We start from the raw sequence: 16,304 nt of genomic DNA on the forward strand, positions 1-16,304 counted from the left end.
GCCCAACAGGCCATGCACTCTTCCCTTGATTTGTCTAAATTCTGGTGCATTGTGGTGAAATATCAGATTTTTCTGAAGAGGTTTTGGTGTGCAGCATATCAGGTTAACATAGCAGGCGTGAATACAGGTAGGGACATGGGCCAGACTCAACTGTGGCCACTCTTCTGGCAGAGGCTGTGTTTTAGCGTGGCTGTAGCCTACCTGTTCCTATGGGTCTTGCAAGGAGACATAGCTCTAGCTCCAGCAAAGCCATGTGAGACCCCTCTGCTTCCTACCTGTGGGCATCCCGTGTCCCTGAAGGGACAGAGTGTGGCTGCACCAGAGCCTGGGCGCTGCTGGAAGGCATGCGCTGCCATGAGCACACCTCACACCAGCAGCACAGAGCTTCTCAGGAGAAAGGGTACTATGTGCATGTGCTCCTGTGCTGTATACAGACTCAAAGTGCCCTGACTGTTTTCCTCATGCAAATAAACTAAACCTTGCAGCAGAGGGGAGATGGTGTTTGCTAAGTTGGCAGCAAGCTGAAAAAGAATTGTTGTTTGGTACTTAGAGTGGAATGAGAAAGGGTAATAAATGTCTGCGTGTGTGAATGAAATATCCTCTCCTTAGAAATACCTGCTTTCAGTTTCAGGAGTTGAATTTATAAGTAGTGTGAGTTAAAATTGCTACACGAATGCTATTTCTTGGCAAGGAGGCTTCTTTTCTGAACCAATTCATTTTTCCTGTTGAGGAAATACTGAATGGTATTTGAATGCACAGAGTATGCTGGCTACTTTCAAAGCTTTTTAAGATGCCCACTGAATTTAGAGCAGGAGTTCCAAGAGCAGATTGATAATGGTAGCAAGTCCTATACATGACTGCTTGTCTGAAATTCTCAAATTGGGTTTACAGCAAGCAAAGCTTTTGCTGTTTTTTGTTCTATTCCACCTAGACAACTTTTTTTTAAGTTCCTGAGTTTTTCTTGCGATTGTACTGTAACTTAACAGTGGCCATTTGAAACAGATAAGACTAAGATCAAAGTGGGTAATAGTGAGAATGATATTTTTTTGGCCAACCTCAGATGCTGAGGATGTGGTTTAAAGTGAGCAATTTCTAGGAGTTATTACTGGTGTCTGAGACTGCATTACCATCCTTCTTTAACTGTTGACAGATATTCCACTTGAAGCTTCAGTATGTTGGCTATTACTAGTTCTTCTACAATCCATAACATAGCTAGAAAGATATTAAAAACAATATTCTTATATGATTGTAAACCTATGAACTGAAAGTAGGTGCTGCCATCTTACTGTAGGGATTTTATATTTCTATACCCTCAATATTATTTTTCCTGGAATACAAACACAAGATATAGATAGTGATTTAAATATAATCATCTCTCTTTTTTATCTTCTCATTCTTGAGATGTGAAGTTCTTTCCATTTTACTTTCTTGATGTTGTTATAAACTGCCAATACAAACTGGAAGGTAATATTCAAAGCAGCAAACTTCATGCTAGGCACTAGACATATGAGTGCAATGCAAGTGGCCTTGGGCACACATAATTAAACTTGTCTTTTGGCAGCTACCATCTTTTAATTTTTCTTTTACTCTCGACTTTACACAATATTTTTGGTGTCTCCTTCAGATTTTAACTTGAAATTTAAATGTATTGTACTATCTTTATTGCTCTTTGAAAAATTCTGTGTTTTTTTTCTTCATAGGAATATTCTGTAAGTCTCCATGTTCTGTTAAAAGGAAAAGGTTCATTCCTTTTTGCTTCACATGAGTTGTATTCTTTATAGCCTGCACTGTCAACAGAGTATTGCTCTGAAGTTGCACATCTTTTCAAGCAGGATAATGTGGCCATAGCTGCAGTAAGCTGCTGAAATGTTGCATTGTCATATAGTCAGATTTTATTCATAGGCAGATTGTTTGGACTGGAGATTAAGTCTATTGTGCAAGTTAGCTTTGCATAAACGAGCTTAGGCCTGAAGTCCTAGACCCGGATAGCTGTGCTTCTGCAATGCTTCTCTGGGAATGTAAGGTCCTTTGATGCTATTTTCTAGTGGTATGCCATGTCTGATTTTGCATTCCACAAGTTACAGTCATTCAGATTTTCATGAGATTTTGCTGTCAGGAAGCTATTTCAAATATTCCACCTAAATCACCTTTCTTAATTTTCTGCTATTACCTCCGGATACGGTGCACACTAATTTGACTTACACCTCCATGTCCACATGCAGATCTGTCAATGTAGGAGGTCTGTTCTGTCTCATTTTATTTACCTTATAATGAGGCTTTCCAAGGTTACCTGTCTTGAGCTTCCTCATGAAGTTAGTCAGTCTATCCCAACGCCTATCTCTAACCCTTCTGTAGTTTGCCAAAAGCTTTCAGGCCCCTTACTGATTCAAAAGTAATCTTACTATAGCAAATTGAAAAGAATGACCATGTGCTGGTTCTGTGATTTGTTGCCTTACATTACATGACTCAGAATTCACTGCTGTCCCATCTACCCAGTTCCTAAGCACTGGAAAGAGAAGGTGGGAGAGTGAGTAATGCTGTGCTTTGACTGATGGTTCTACTGCTGGCTCTCACTGAAGAGCCACTGGATGTCTTTTCAGTCAAACATGTTCTGCTCTTTCTTCCTTCTTAACTCTGTTGTACTGGTATCTCCTTCAATCTATGAGTGTAAGGAGTTAAAAAAGAAAAAAACTCAACATCCTTTATTGAGGACATAATGGTCTGATTAATAACGTCTGAAAAACGTGAGTCTTATGTAGGCTTATGGGCAGCCAGCTCCTGTCTGCTGCAAGTGAGATTAATTAGCTGAAGCAGTGAGGTGCAGAGTACTTACAAATCAACACCCACCTCAAGTGGCCACAGCTCGGATACTGTCTGTGCTCCCGAGCACCTACCCTGTGACCCTTTCCTTTTTCTCCCATAGACTCCTCTTCTAAAAATAATTCTCACAGCAACAAAGAGAATTTCTGGTCAGTGAAGACCATCTGGGTCTCCGGTTTTGTTGCTTCTGTGCTGTAGCATAGAAATAGGCTCCTTTAATGTGTTGAGGTGGATTTTTTCTTTTTTAATGCCTTTGGTCAAGCCTTTTTCATTATGAGACTCAATTAGGCTGTCACTGACAGATACTTGTTCAGCTTAATACCTAATAACACCATTACCTTTGAGTGCAAGTTATGACCAATTCCTTACCTGGATTCAGTACCCAGAAAAAACTGTAACTGTTCACATTTTCCTTATTCACTGGAGATGTGATGTGTAAGTTGCTAACAGACCTGTGCCCACTGGAAGGACTTTGTGAATACTGCAAAACAAGCAGATCTCCTCTGCTGGTACTCTTTTAAATGCCTCTGTGTTTTAAGACAGCTGTTCATCTCTTGGCATCCGAAAATTGCTAGAAAAGGCCATTTTTGACAGCATTTTGTAGGCTGTATGTGAAGAAATAAATTAGGCCTAATCAGGTGAATTACATAGTACTACAGAAAGCCTGATCTTTGTTACTCCTTTTAAGTCTTCAGTGGTTTAATTTGCTGAGTGTGAGCAATGCCCTTAATTCCTTGGGAATATGTTGAGCACCAAGTTATTATTTTGTATCTAAATAATAAATGTCCCCATTAATTCTGTGACAGTCTATAGAAGGCTTAATCTTGCTGAAAGCAGAGCACTCTTCCAGAGCCAAAAGTCTGAAAGAATACTTGAATGTAAACTACAGAGGTATTCCCAATTGTCCTGGCTACTGTATGAATAAAATTATTGTGGCATATGGGATTAACTACTAATTTAGAGAACTGAATGAAGGTGAGAGTTGTTTCTTCACTGTGAATTTATTTTGGTTTATTTAGATTTTTGTTTGCTTGCTTATTTGCATTTAAAACAAATGCCTCTTAAGTACCAATATGCATTAAAATTAAAAATTTTAAAGAGCTTTTATTTCATTTTTTTACCCTGTGAAATGTATTTTTAATGAGGAAAAAAAGGCAGATAAATCCTTTTTTTTACCCCCCAAAGCTTCATTTTGAAGTAATCAAAGGATTAAAGAAAGCCTGTTATCCAAATGGTGTTACTGAACATGAAACTACTTGAATATTCAATGTCATTCTTGCTGCAGTTGTAAATTTTGCAAGAGAAATTAAGATATTTTACACGTGCATGGCATTATAGAGAATACACTTGTACAGTCCTATGATTAAAAATGTTTGTACCAAAATCATACTGTGGCATACACGTGGCTTTTTCATCTACATAATTTTTTATTATGTGGACAAAAAAGCAAAACAGTGTTTGGTGTAAGTCACAGTACAGTTATGAGTGGTGTAATTGCTAACGCTACCTATTTTCTGAGTTCTGTGTGTAAAAATATCAAAATGCTTTTTAATCATTCACATAACTTCCTGGGGCAGATTTTAAAGAGAGAAAGTAAAATCTAGAAGTACCAATGTGTTTGTTTTGAAAGCTTGTGGTGGTTTAGCCCTGGCTGGGTGTCAGGTGCCTACCAAGTCATAATATCACTCCCCCTTCTAAGTGGGACAGGGGAGAGAGAAACAGAGGTTTGTGAGTTAAGGACAGGGAGATCTCTCAGCAATTTAGCATCATGGGCAGAAGAGACTCAACTTGGTGAGAAATTGTTTGATTAATAAACCATCAGAACAGAGAGATGAGAAATAAAACTGAATCTTGAAATACCTCCACCCACCCCTCCCTCTTCCTGGGGCTCTCCTTCCTTCCCCCTCAATGGCGCAGGGCATGGGGGGTGGAGGTTACAGTCAGTTAATTACAGATGGAATTTGCTACTGCTTCTTCTCAGGTGGAGGCCTCATCACACTTCCCACTGCTACACTGTGGGGTCTCTCCCCATGGGAAGCAGTCCCTCACGAACTTCTCCAGCTTGGGTCCTTCCCATGGGCTCCAGTTCCTCATGAACTGCTCCAGCATGGAGCCTCCCATTGGGGCAGCTCCTCACACCCTGCCCCAACGTGGGCCATCCACCAGGAGAACAGTCCTTCAGGTACCGACTGCTCCAACCTGAGTCCCTCACAGGATCACAAGTCCTGACAGCAAACCTGCTTTGGCAAGGGCTCCTCTTTCCACATGGACTCCCAGGTTCTGCCAGGAACTTTCTCCAGGGTGAGCTTCCCACAGAGTCACAGCCTCCTTCAGGTATCCACCCACTCTGGCATGGGGTCCTCCACAAGCTTTGTGTGGATCTCTGCTCCCCAGTGGCCTCCATGGACTGCAGGGGCACAGCTGCCTCACCACGGTCCTCACCACAGGTCACAAGGGAATCTTTCTTTCAGAGCCTAAGCACCCCCTCCTTCTCCAATGACCTTGGTGGCCATGGAGATGTTTTCACAATCTCACTCTCTGTTGCTGCTGCAGTTTACCAACTGTGTGGCAACTTCGTTCTCTTCTCAAATATGTTATTCACAGAAGTGTTACCTCCATCACTAACTGGCCAGGCCTCGGTCAGGTGTGGGGTGCATGTTAGAATTGATTGGCATTAGCCCTGTGAGCTACAGGGGAAGGTACTGGCAGATCTTTGTTTAAAGAAGCCATGCCTGTAGCTCCCCACCGCCATTACCAAAAACCTTGCCCAGGCAAAACCACTACAAAGCTGCTTCTCCATTTTAAAGTTCATAACATCCAGAAGAGTTCCCCATTAATTATTAGGCATTTTATGTTTTGGCTATGTATGTACACTTTTGTTGTAACTTATTGTTTCAAGTTTCTGTCGACACATCTAATGTTTCAGAACTTATCACAGAAAATCTAATCCTTTAGGCTACAGAAAATGTTTTAAATTGAAAAACTCTCAGCATGAATCATGCAATTTCATGTTTTAAGTTCTTTTCATGAAACCCAAAAAAGCCTGAAAACCAAACTAGGGATCTTAACAGCTACTGTTACTCAAACAACTTTTGCTGTAGTTCCTTATTTTCAAAACCAGACCTGCATTTGGTTTAACTGAAGGGAAAGATGGGCTTTTGGGGCTTAAGGCATTAGCCCACAGAATTTTCAGCTCAATTATCTTTTGGGTTTTTACTGTTCATGTTTCCAAGACATTTTTTTTCTTTTCTTCTGACACCTAATGGCCAGCAAAATTCTTTAGTGAAACAAAGCTTGAGTGAATTGTTACAATAACTAAAACTCATGAAATATAATGACGGCCTTGACAATAGCCCTGCTTTTGGTGACACTGTAGACCTTGCCCTGATCTGCTCTGAGATGCCAGAAGGTTCCTCACTCTGCGTGGTGGTACTTGCAGAGGTGCTGAGCTGGGGAGGAAGGAGAGTCCGTGGGTGTTACCCTTCTCTTAGACTTCACATCCACATAAGGTTAAACTCTTGTATCTTGGCTCCAGAGTACTGTGTGTGATGGTATATAGCATACCTTAATTATGCACAAATCTGTGTGTATATGTTTATATTTGTGTGTAGTAATAACTAATTTAAACTTTCATATTTAAACATACACAGAAAGTATAGCTTTGCATTTTAAAAAAAGAGTACTTGCTTAGCTGATCCATAGGATACTAAGAATACATAGAATACTAAGTGACTTAGCTTTTCCTGTGAGTAGTTAGTCATTTACCGGTGTAAAGAATACCTAAAGTACTGACTTTCCCATGATCTTGGCTCATTTTGTTTGATGCCAGGTGGCTGCTAGAGTTTGACAAATGATTGATTTTGTTTCAAAGGGTGCTTGAATTACACAAAGTGTTTTTCATATTAGAGAAGACATGGCCATTTTTTCCTGCAAGTTTTAAGATTTATCACCTTGCACAAGTATTGTAAATTAGTTTGTTTGCTATTTATTTTCCCCAGATTGCTGTAATTGGTGTCATTAGTTGAAGGGCAAGTTTTACAGACGGTTGGAAGGGTGGCCTTTTAAATATGTACCCTTCATAATTTATTTTTGAAACACTGCTACAGGACTGCAAGTCAGATGGGTAGATTGCTACTTCCCGTTTACTCACCCTTCCTTTGAGATGGAGATCAACTTCCAAGGAGAATGGATGGAGGTCCTGGGCTGCGGTGTGATGGAGCAACAGCTAGTTAACTCAGGTACTAAAACTCCTTTGCTTCATTGACATCTCTGTTAGCAATCACTTGCAGTGCTATCAGCTTCATGGTGTGAAATGCCCCCTTCTCACCTGGTGAGCATGTACATCTCTGTTCCAGGCAGCAGCTGCCACAAACAGTCCTCAGGTGAAATGCAGCCCTTGCATGCTTGGATTTTAGGGTAGCAATTGAGTGAAAGAGCTGAAGCCTGCAAAGGGAAATGGCCTTTTATTTTGTGTAGTAAGGAGACAGAGGGATGTCAGCTTTAAGAGAAGCTGATGAATTTAGGATGTGGGGTTTTTTTTTCTCTTCCAGGAGATGTCAAGTACATTTATAGTTTAAACTATGATTTAAAAGTATCATAAGCAAATAGCATTCCCTAATATTTGGAATATTGGAGTGCTTGTGTATCTTTAATGTGTAGAAAGAGAAATGGGATATCTTCCATAGTGCCATTTGCTCACTGGGTAAATAGTACGTTGAGTTTCGTTTTTATTTTGTTTCTTTTCTCCTCAGGCATTATTTATTTTGATTGCAATTGTTACAGAGCAAAGTCACCTAACAATTTTACTTTCAAAAAACTTAACACATAAGTACAAAAATAGAGGAGAAATTAAAAGGATTTTTTTCTTCATTATTTTTATATACAGAATTTTACATGCTTGTTTTTAAATTATCTGTCCAATGTCCTGCAGTACTATTTATTAGGTATGGGAGCCTTTTGGAATATGATCCATTTAATTCTCACTTGTGTGCTTTCAGACAGACAAGTGATACTCAGTTGATTTTTTTTTTTACAATTGGTTTCCTGAGCTGTTGCTTTATTTTCATGTGCTTTAACTTCCATCTGCTGAAAACCAAGTATGATGATTATGAAGAGCTCAATTTTGTCCCCAGTTATTTGGCACAGTTTGTTTTCCTCAAAGTTTGCATATGTTTTAATGTGATCATTTTTCTTTTAAAAAGATACCCTCTTTTAGAGTTTCTTCCCAATGGGTTAATGGTTTATGCTGACGTTCTTTCTCAGATTATTACATTCATGATGTGGTAAATATAATATAGCTTCTGATCAGCTTCAGAAGTGAAAAGCTACTGTGTTATTTCCACCAGAGGTAACACACCAATGGCCCAGCTTTCTCTTGAAAAGCTTTTATGTTGCTCAGTTGTTTAGGTTACTTTAACATGTGTGAGATGAGTTAAACTGTGACCTCAAACAATTACTGTATGTGTTTGTGTATGTGGATGACTGTAAGTGAAGCACCAATTGTTTCTACAGCCTCAGCTCTTTTTCATCTTTCTGAATTATGGTCATCAAAATTATATCCCTTCTGCACCAAAACTCCTCTAACTATTCATTTTAATTCTGGTCATGCAAGAACTCATGAATTTAGTAGCCCAAGTCTAGCTTTTGAATTATTTTAGACTTAGATTGTTAAAAGAAAGAAATAAAAAGATTCTTTCCCTTTATTAGCAAGAAATTTTTAGAGGGTGCAAATTCATTTGTGGAAGCACCAGTCATGTTTTACTTTAGAGTGAATTGCACTTCAAGTAGCCACAGTCTTGTTTTTCTGCTCCCACCGGTAGCTCTGCAAAAACACTGACTGCAAAAGGCAAATTTAGTGTATCTCAGTGTAATTTTATTGAAGCATTTGAATCTGATTGTTTGCTAATGATTAACTTATTTGGATTAAGGTAGCAACGAGAACATGGTAGTTCACATTTTCAGTCAGGTAAGGAGTCAAATGTCAGTCTTCCTGCCTACTGCTGCTCTGAGTATTCTCTTCTTTAATCCACTTTTGCAGTGATTTAAAACTCCAGTAGATTCCTGGCATGCCAACTTGCATCTATTTACAGTGGAGCCAAGTTTGCTATTACTAACCTGTTGATTTATTTTTGAGTGTGTTACGGCAGGAAGCTGCTTTTGCACAAAATTGAAAATCCACAAGTCCAAAATCGAGATTCTCTGTGGAGAAGGATGGTGAAAATTTTCTTTCCTAGCTCCTTCATCTTTTTTTGCTAGCAGAACTCCACTGCTTTCTAAAGCCAACCCACATCTGAAACATTGATAGGGTTTTTTTAATAGGTCGAGGTTTTTTTCTTTCTTCAGAATGTCCTTAATGCCTCCAGCATCTGCGCTCAATGGATATTAGTTTTTACACTGGTCCCATGCCTCTAAATTTCTTTGAAACAATAAAGTTTGGGTCTTGAAGCCCTCAATTTTAAGCAAGGCACAGGATCTTTATCAAACTTGGGAAGGAAGCCTTTGACTTCCTAATAGCCCCATCCTTAACCTTTTGTTCAACTTTAGAGAAGACACTGTTATTTTCAGTCAATGGAGATTTCCTGGCAAAAGAAATTGAAGTGAACTAATTTTAAAACCAGTCGGCTGTAGATTTGGGATGTGTTTTTGGTTTTTTGGGAATTTTTATTTAGTTGAGCTTTTTTGTTTTGGATTTTTGGGTTTTTTTTATGCCCACTATTTGTTCACTGATAATAAAATCCCTTAACTATAGCAAAGTATGCCATTGCTCAACATCTAACCTTAGGGCACTGATTCAGGCCACAGACCTGTGCCCTCTGAGGGAGTAAACGTTGATGCCTAAATTTATATGCTCTGTTTCTCTTTTTTGTCGGATGTCTGGAATAAGCACTGCAAACTTACCATTCCTTTCTCAGTCTCTTCGAGGGCTCTACAACAAAACAACTCAATAGGACTGAATGAAAAAGAGAAACATTACTCATATTTTTTGTCTGGCTAAGCTGATACAGAAGAAATATTTCACACTTGGTGTGCCTGTTCACCAGGCAAATGCAGAAAGATCTTTTCATGAGGTACTGCACAGGTTGCTGATTAAAAGCTGCAGAAGAAACTGCTGAGTTTGCAGAAATTGAGGGGGTTTTTGGGGTTTTTTTTGTCTTTTTTTAGATGGTCTATAACATTTCTGGTAACTTGCAGTTGGAGAGTTATGAAATGTAATGTTTGCTGGCAGGCATTGCTTTTCCTTCCATAAGAGAATATTTTCCTAAAGGAAAGGAAGAGAGCTTTTACCTTCAAAATCCTCAAGTCCTTTTGTTTTGTGTGTTATTGGTTGAATACGAAACACTGGTTTGTGAGGAAATTGGAAACAGTCACTCAGAGCAGAAGTTGGATGTACCTGGTTGGTTGTGGTGGTTCTAATTTAAACAGACAGGATGCTTCCTCACTGACCTTTTTTCTTTTCATTTTTCTTTTGTTGAAAATAAGTATAGTCATATATGAATGTATATAAAACACAACAAAGATGCAGAGCTGAAGAAGCCTTGTGGAGGGATGAAAAGACAAGGTCCATGCTGTGAAAGGGCCAGGACATTAGCCCTAAGTAACTGTTTCTCTACGTTGGCAGCAGTTTCTGTTGGACTGGCAGGAATTATAATAGCAACTCCCTGCCCAAAATAACCTCACTGTAGTTTCTTTGAGGAGCTCATTCTCCCCATGCAGCAAATGGTATTGCCAGGTCATGTTAAGATTTTTTTTAGACTTGAATGATGAGTTCTGCTGTAGCTTTAATGCCTGGTGGAGTCAGCGTTACATTAGTTATTTTCTGAAAGACAATATCCTATTGAGTTTTTCTGAGGTCTTTTGTTTTGGAAGAAGCCTTTCTTTGATTTCAGCTCTTTTTAAATAGAACACGAGACAGATATTTAGTACATGTAAATTGAAATGCATTGGTTACAGGAAAAAATTATGTCCAAATCTATTGCTAGGACTCTTTATCACCTGCTTTCTTACTCCACTCTTTCTTCCTTTTGAGGTCTGTGAAGCGTCTCAGTGACCCTCCCACTTTTCCTACATGCTTGTAACAAACCAGTCTTCTGAACCATTCAGAATTTTTGTGTTAACAGCATGCAAGCTTTCTGTTGTCTTTGTGTGTGGATAAGCAAATAAAGTTTGCTAATGGATGCAAGTACAGTTTCCATTAAAGCCGATCTATCGATTGAGTATTTTTTAAGAGTTATTTGCTTTCAGGCAAATCTGCTACTAACAAAATGAGGAATATGGTGCTATTTGCTATTTTCTAACAGTAATAGTTGCTATTCTAAAAAGAAAAACATAAACACTATGTCAGTGTTGTTACATAATTATTAAGAAAATATCCTCTACTGCAAAGGTGCACTGAATTGTAAGGAATTACATTACATGTTACCCTGGGGCCAATAGTACTGAACTAGAACAATTATTTGGTATAATGTGAACATCAAAAATTGCTTTTATAATCAATGCTCAAGAAAAAGTACAAAATCTAACTTACTGTGCTGTGTAATTTTCTAGTTTTGTGTGTACTTTGTTTTTCATCTGAAACTGTGCCTGAATACATAATTTTATTAGGAATGTTATGTAGGAACTTTGATATATGGAAAAGTTGTTTTATTCTGGTTAACTCTGGGAAAAATAAAGAAAGTTTCTAGTATAGTAGTAAGTAGTCTCAGTTTTAGGTCCTAAGTACCTGAGGATACAAGGAAAGGATATAAGGAAATTCTATGGTTCAGTAGAACTAATATCAATTAACAGCATGTAAGCATGTAAGGTATCTATTTTTATGCTTCAGGAGTTTGTTATCCAAGATTTGCAAAGCTGGTGTTCATTGGTACGTGCTGAAGTTCCCAGGTCTGTATGTGGTTACATGATTCAAACCTTTGAATACAGGACATTGCTTACTCAAAGGATGCAATCACATAGTGTTGCTTAGTACCTGTGAAATTGGAAGCAGTTAAGGTGTGATCCTTTGCTGATTGAAATCAATGGCAATGTTCTCAGTGCTCAGTGTTGCAGAATATGTTATCTGGGATGGAAGAAAGAAAACTGGACAAAAAGTTTAGTTTCAAGAGATTATAAACCCAAATAATTTTAAAACAAAATAAAAACCCAAAGGAAGCAAAAAACACCCCTAAAAAACTCAAACAAAACAACCAAACCCACAAACAAACAAAGAAAGGGAAGGAAAGAAGGAAAAGGAAGGAAAGAAAGAAGGGAAAGAAAGAAAATTCCACTTTTTAAAGACTTCTCGGGATGTTTTTGAACTTATGAAATAGGAAAAAAATATCCTAAGGGCGGCACACCAGATTAAACAACATCTGGGAACATCCCTGTGTCATGATGGCATCCCGAGCAGGTGCCTAAAGATGACTAGAACAGGCTTCAGTGCTGCAGTAAATAAATCTGTCTCTACTCATTTTTTGAAGATCATCAAAATTGCCATCTGAGGAGAAGTAACAATGTTAAGTCTGTCCACTCCTTTTTGCTTTGTTTTTGGCAAAAAGATTATCAGTTTGGACAGTTCTCCATGGGCAGCAGATGAGTAGTTAACAGAAAAATTATGTCAATGTTACCTTGCAGACATGGGACCTTTATTTTTGTTTTGGTTTGGTTTGGGTTTTGGTGGAGTTTTTTGTAATTCTGATTTATGAATATGTTCTTAGATCCAATATTAGTTATGGATGAGCTAGGTTCATATATCAAGCAGCAGGGGTTGTTTTGGGGAAGGGGAAATTTAATATCTTTCATGTAGTGGTTTTTTCTACTCAGGTCTTGCCTGGTAAATTATATTAAAATGTTGGAGCAGATGGTGCATGTGGCTTAAATAGTATGCAGACCCATGTTTTGTCTATGCTAACAGCGCTCTATGGGGATCTTGAAATAGTTAACTCTGTATGTGTCTATATGGATATAGTGTATAAGGGTAAATATAATGCATTTAAAATACAGTCCTGCAACTCTTCAAGGTGAAATTAAAGTTACAGAGGCTTTGGTGTCTTGAGCACCTGAGGCCTCCCAAATTCATGAGGTAAAACTGTTGTATGGGCTGGTTCTTGCCACACAGTACATCCAAAGCAATTCAAATCTGCTTTGTAAGCTTCACAGCTCCCCATTACAAACCTTTTGGGGGTTAAAATCTGTTCTCTTTAGGTCGCTGTCTCTGCTGTGTGACTACATCACAGCCTTTCCTATGCTTTTTCTCCTGAGACCATTATGAGATAGCAAAGTGGTGTCACTCCTCTTTTACAGGCTGGAACTAAAGCATGCACACACACACACACACTGCAGAGAGGCTTTAGCCATCCTAGTTAAAGTTAGCTTTCCTAAAGTCTTTATATACTCAATAGAGAAAGAAGGTCTTCTAGTGTGTTTTGGATGTATGGAAGATTGTTGTCTGGATCAGTCTGTTGGGCAACCTCTTTCTGTGGCTGGCTGCAGGGGGAGCCTGATCTCCTAATTTGGGCAGATACCTGAGGTAAAGTGGCTATCCCAAGAGATAATATTTCAGATTAAATAAAAGTAATGGGAAATTAGGAAGTGTCTCAGTTTGAGTGACTTCCCAAGGGTCTCAGAAGTTGCCTATGCTAGAAACTGAAAACTGTGGTAGAAACTGAATCCAAGCTTTATAGCTCAGCTTCCATGTCACAGTCTCTCAATTCATCCTAGTGGTTTGATTTACACATACATATATATGTGTGTGTGTGTGTGTATGTATAAAAATAAACACAGAGTGAGACAAATAACTTACCAAATAATTAAAGAATAAGACAAAATTGGCCTCTTTTGATTTTTGTATGTGTGGTTTTCTCCACTCATACCTGCCCCCTCCCCACTCGGGTGTAAACCAAAAGCCTGTTTGTCACAGATGGCTAATTTAAGAGACTCTGTTGAGCTGGCAGCCACTGAAATTTTTCTTTGGTGTCATGGTTTTGCCCAGCCAGCAACAAAGCACCACAACAATCCCTTGGTCAGTGCCCCCCATCCACCCCCACCCTCGTTAGGATGGTGGAGGCCCCAATGAAATGGGAGTAAAAAGATAACCAAGGTTGTTGTGGATTAAGGGCAGGGAGGGCTCACTGCCAATTACGGTTCTGGGCAAAATTGACTCCAGTACTTGACTTAGAGAGGAAAGGAGGAAAGTTTATTCTACTGCCTACAAGAAACAGAATTAAAAGCAAAAAGAGAGCAGGCTTCTTCTTCTTAAAAAGTGATCGTGGAGGCACCTAATTGGCTCAGCCCCAGCAATGGGTCTGGCTCAGAGCTGGGGAGAGTTTCAAGCAACTTGCTACAGGAGCCATCTTTACAGCCCCTTCCTCATTACCAGAAATGTCTTCACACAAACCTGTGACATTTGGCCAGTCAAACATAGAGCTGGTGTGAAGTTGTGGGATTTTAGAGAAAGATGTGACTGATCTTTTATTTTTCTGTATTCTGCAGCATTTCAAATAGATACTCAAAAATGTATGTACGTGGCACATCCAGAGTAGTGTGTACCAAAACAGGGATGACCAAATTAAAAGGGAATAAATAATAGGGTAGAGGACCCAATTTTCCCTAAAAGTCTGTGATCCAGCCTATCTGTACAAGGAGAGGAGCTGTGATTATAGTCACCAGGTGGCTACCAGAAAAACAGTTAAATGTGTTTTCAACTTCAACCTTTCAATATAAAGGCCCAGACATGTAAGTTGAAGACTGGGTGTGTGGAGGGTGCAATTAGCTGTCTTTAATTGTCTACCACATCTAGCAACTGAAAAGGAGTTGCCCGTAGACAGCAACAGTGGAAATATCATCTGCTTTCTCAGCATCTTCAGTGTAACAGTGCCAGTCTCCTCTGTGATCACAAACTGAACTGAGGGCTTGCTGGGCATCCCCATCCAGCAAAGGGAATAGGTACAGTACTGCTACATACTTACATGTGAGCTGGGCTGTAGCTTCTGCTTTTAAGTTTTTGCTGAATTAGATTTGGACTCTAAGGACTTGGCAGGCTGAAGTTTCTAAAGAGCGTATATTTTTAAATTAGAATCACTTCTATAGAAAAGCTATTTCTTCCATCTCCTTGCATCCCACTCAAAGAATAAATTGGAGAGAGGCTTTTTGTTCCTGCTTTTGCATGGAGATTGCCTTTTGGGGTTGATTTTGTTTTGATCTCTTTTGAACTGACTAGAAGTTAGTCTTGGTCTTGCCTTGATAAGTAAACCAAAGCACAGAAGAGAGTTGCATGGAGCTGATGCACCAGTCAATTGAAGGTCCCATTGTTTTATTTGTTATTCATTTCTCTGGTCTGTTACATGTGGCTACACCACCAGCTCTGATGTGTATGCTGTGTTACCAAGTTATACCTTTCATCTGCCCTTCCCTTTTCCTTGTTAAGATAATTTGCCTGTTGTCTCCTACTTAATTTACAGCTCTATTTTTAAAACTGTTTTTTCATCCAGAAGGAACCCATAAAATTTTTGAATGTTGCTTTCTCTGATTTTATTACCTTTGACAGATTCATTATGAATGCTAGAGTTGGTGTTCTTCAACAGAATTAATGGAAGCTTACTCCCAATCTGTATTTGTTTGTGTAGAATAAACAAATACAGTATTCCATTTTATGACAGTTCTATTACACCTGTATCTGGGAAATGTGCTATTTATTTACAAAGGTATTTTGTGGGAAAATAAGTATAGGATTGAATGTTGAAGTAAGTGGTTATCATAGGACTTGGACGACCATTTGAATTTGTGACTCCATATTATTTTGCCAGATGAGCGTTAGGGTAGTGCTGCCAATGGATTCAGAGGATAATTTCCCTTTCGTGGTGCAAGACTACATTTTTTAATTGAATTTATGTTCCTTTTCCTCACAATTTAGGAAACTACTTTGTGTTCATGCTTCATTTTTTTTCCCTGCACAAAAATATCTGTGAAAAAGGCTTAACTCAGTCTAACACTAACCTTGAAACCAGCAAGAGCGGTTATTTGACTGACTAGTCCGTGCTACATCTTTCCATCCAGAGAATGAAAGCTCCTTTCTAGCATACATGAAGCTGATTTGAGTCTGTTTGGAATCTAAAAAGGAAAAAAAAGAAAGAAATGGGAGAATGTGCAGTTGCATCTTCCAAAGTTTCTATTGCCTTTGAAGCAGTTTGCCCATGTGTATGTATTGCTTCTCCTTCCCTTTAGTTTTTTTTTAATCAAAAGTAAATTAAAGGTTTAGTAATTCACTCTGATTTGTCTCCTTGGGATCCGGCAGGAGGACCAGAGCACCACACATGAGAGAAGGCTAAATAATGATCGATGTAGTTTATTAAGCAGCTCCCAAGTAAAAGAAACCTCTACTCTCAAAAACCTTGAAGAGCAACAATTTATAGCACAGAGAAGGTGTTTCCCTTGGCTTTATTTATGCAAATGAAAATACAGCTAAATAATAGTATTGAATTACTGCACCGTTATGTGATGAATGCTGAATG

General features: G+C 38.8%; 1 protein-coding gene across 4 annotated transcripts in view; it reads left to right on the plus strand.

Moving 5' to 3' along the window:
- Nucleotides 1–16,304, plus strand: part of FARS2 (phenylalanyl-tRNA synthetase 2, mitochondrial) — a 249,376-nt gene that overhangs the window by 69,530 nt on the left and 163,542 nt on the right. For all 4 annotated transcript variants that reach the window (XM_061995655.1, XM_061995657.1, XM_061995656.1 and 1 more), the window contains one exon: nucleotides 6,927–7,058. In XM_061995655.1, coding sequence (XP_061851639.1) covers nucleotides 6,927–7,058 — 132 coding nt within the window. The remainder of the gene's footprint in view (nucleotides 1–6,926; nucleotides 7,059–16,304) is intronic.

This window comes from Colius striatus, chromosome 4 (genome assembly GCF_028858725.1).
Source record: "Colius striatus isolate bColStr4 chromosome 4, bColStr4.1.hap1, whole genome shotgun sequence".
In the NCBI taxonomy this organism is placed as follows: domain Eukaryota; kingdom Metazoa; phylum Chordata; class Aves; order Coliiformes; family Coliidae; genus Colius; species Colius striatus.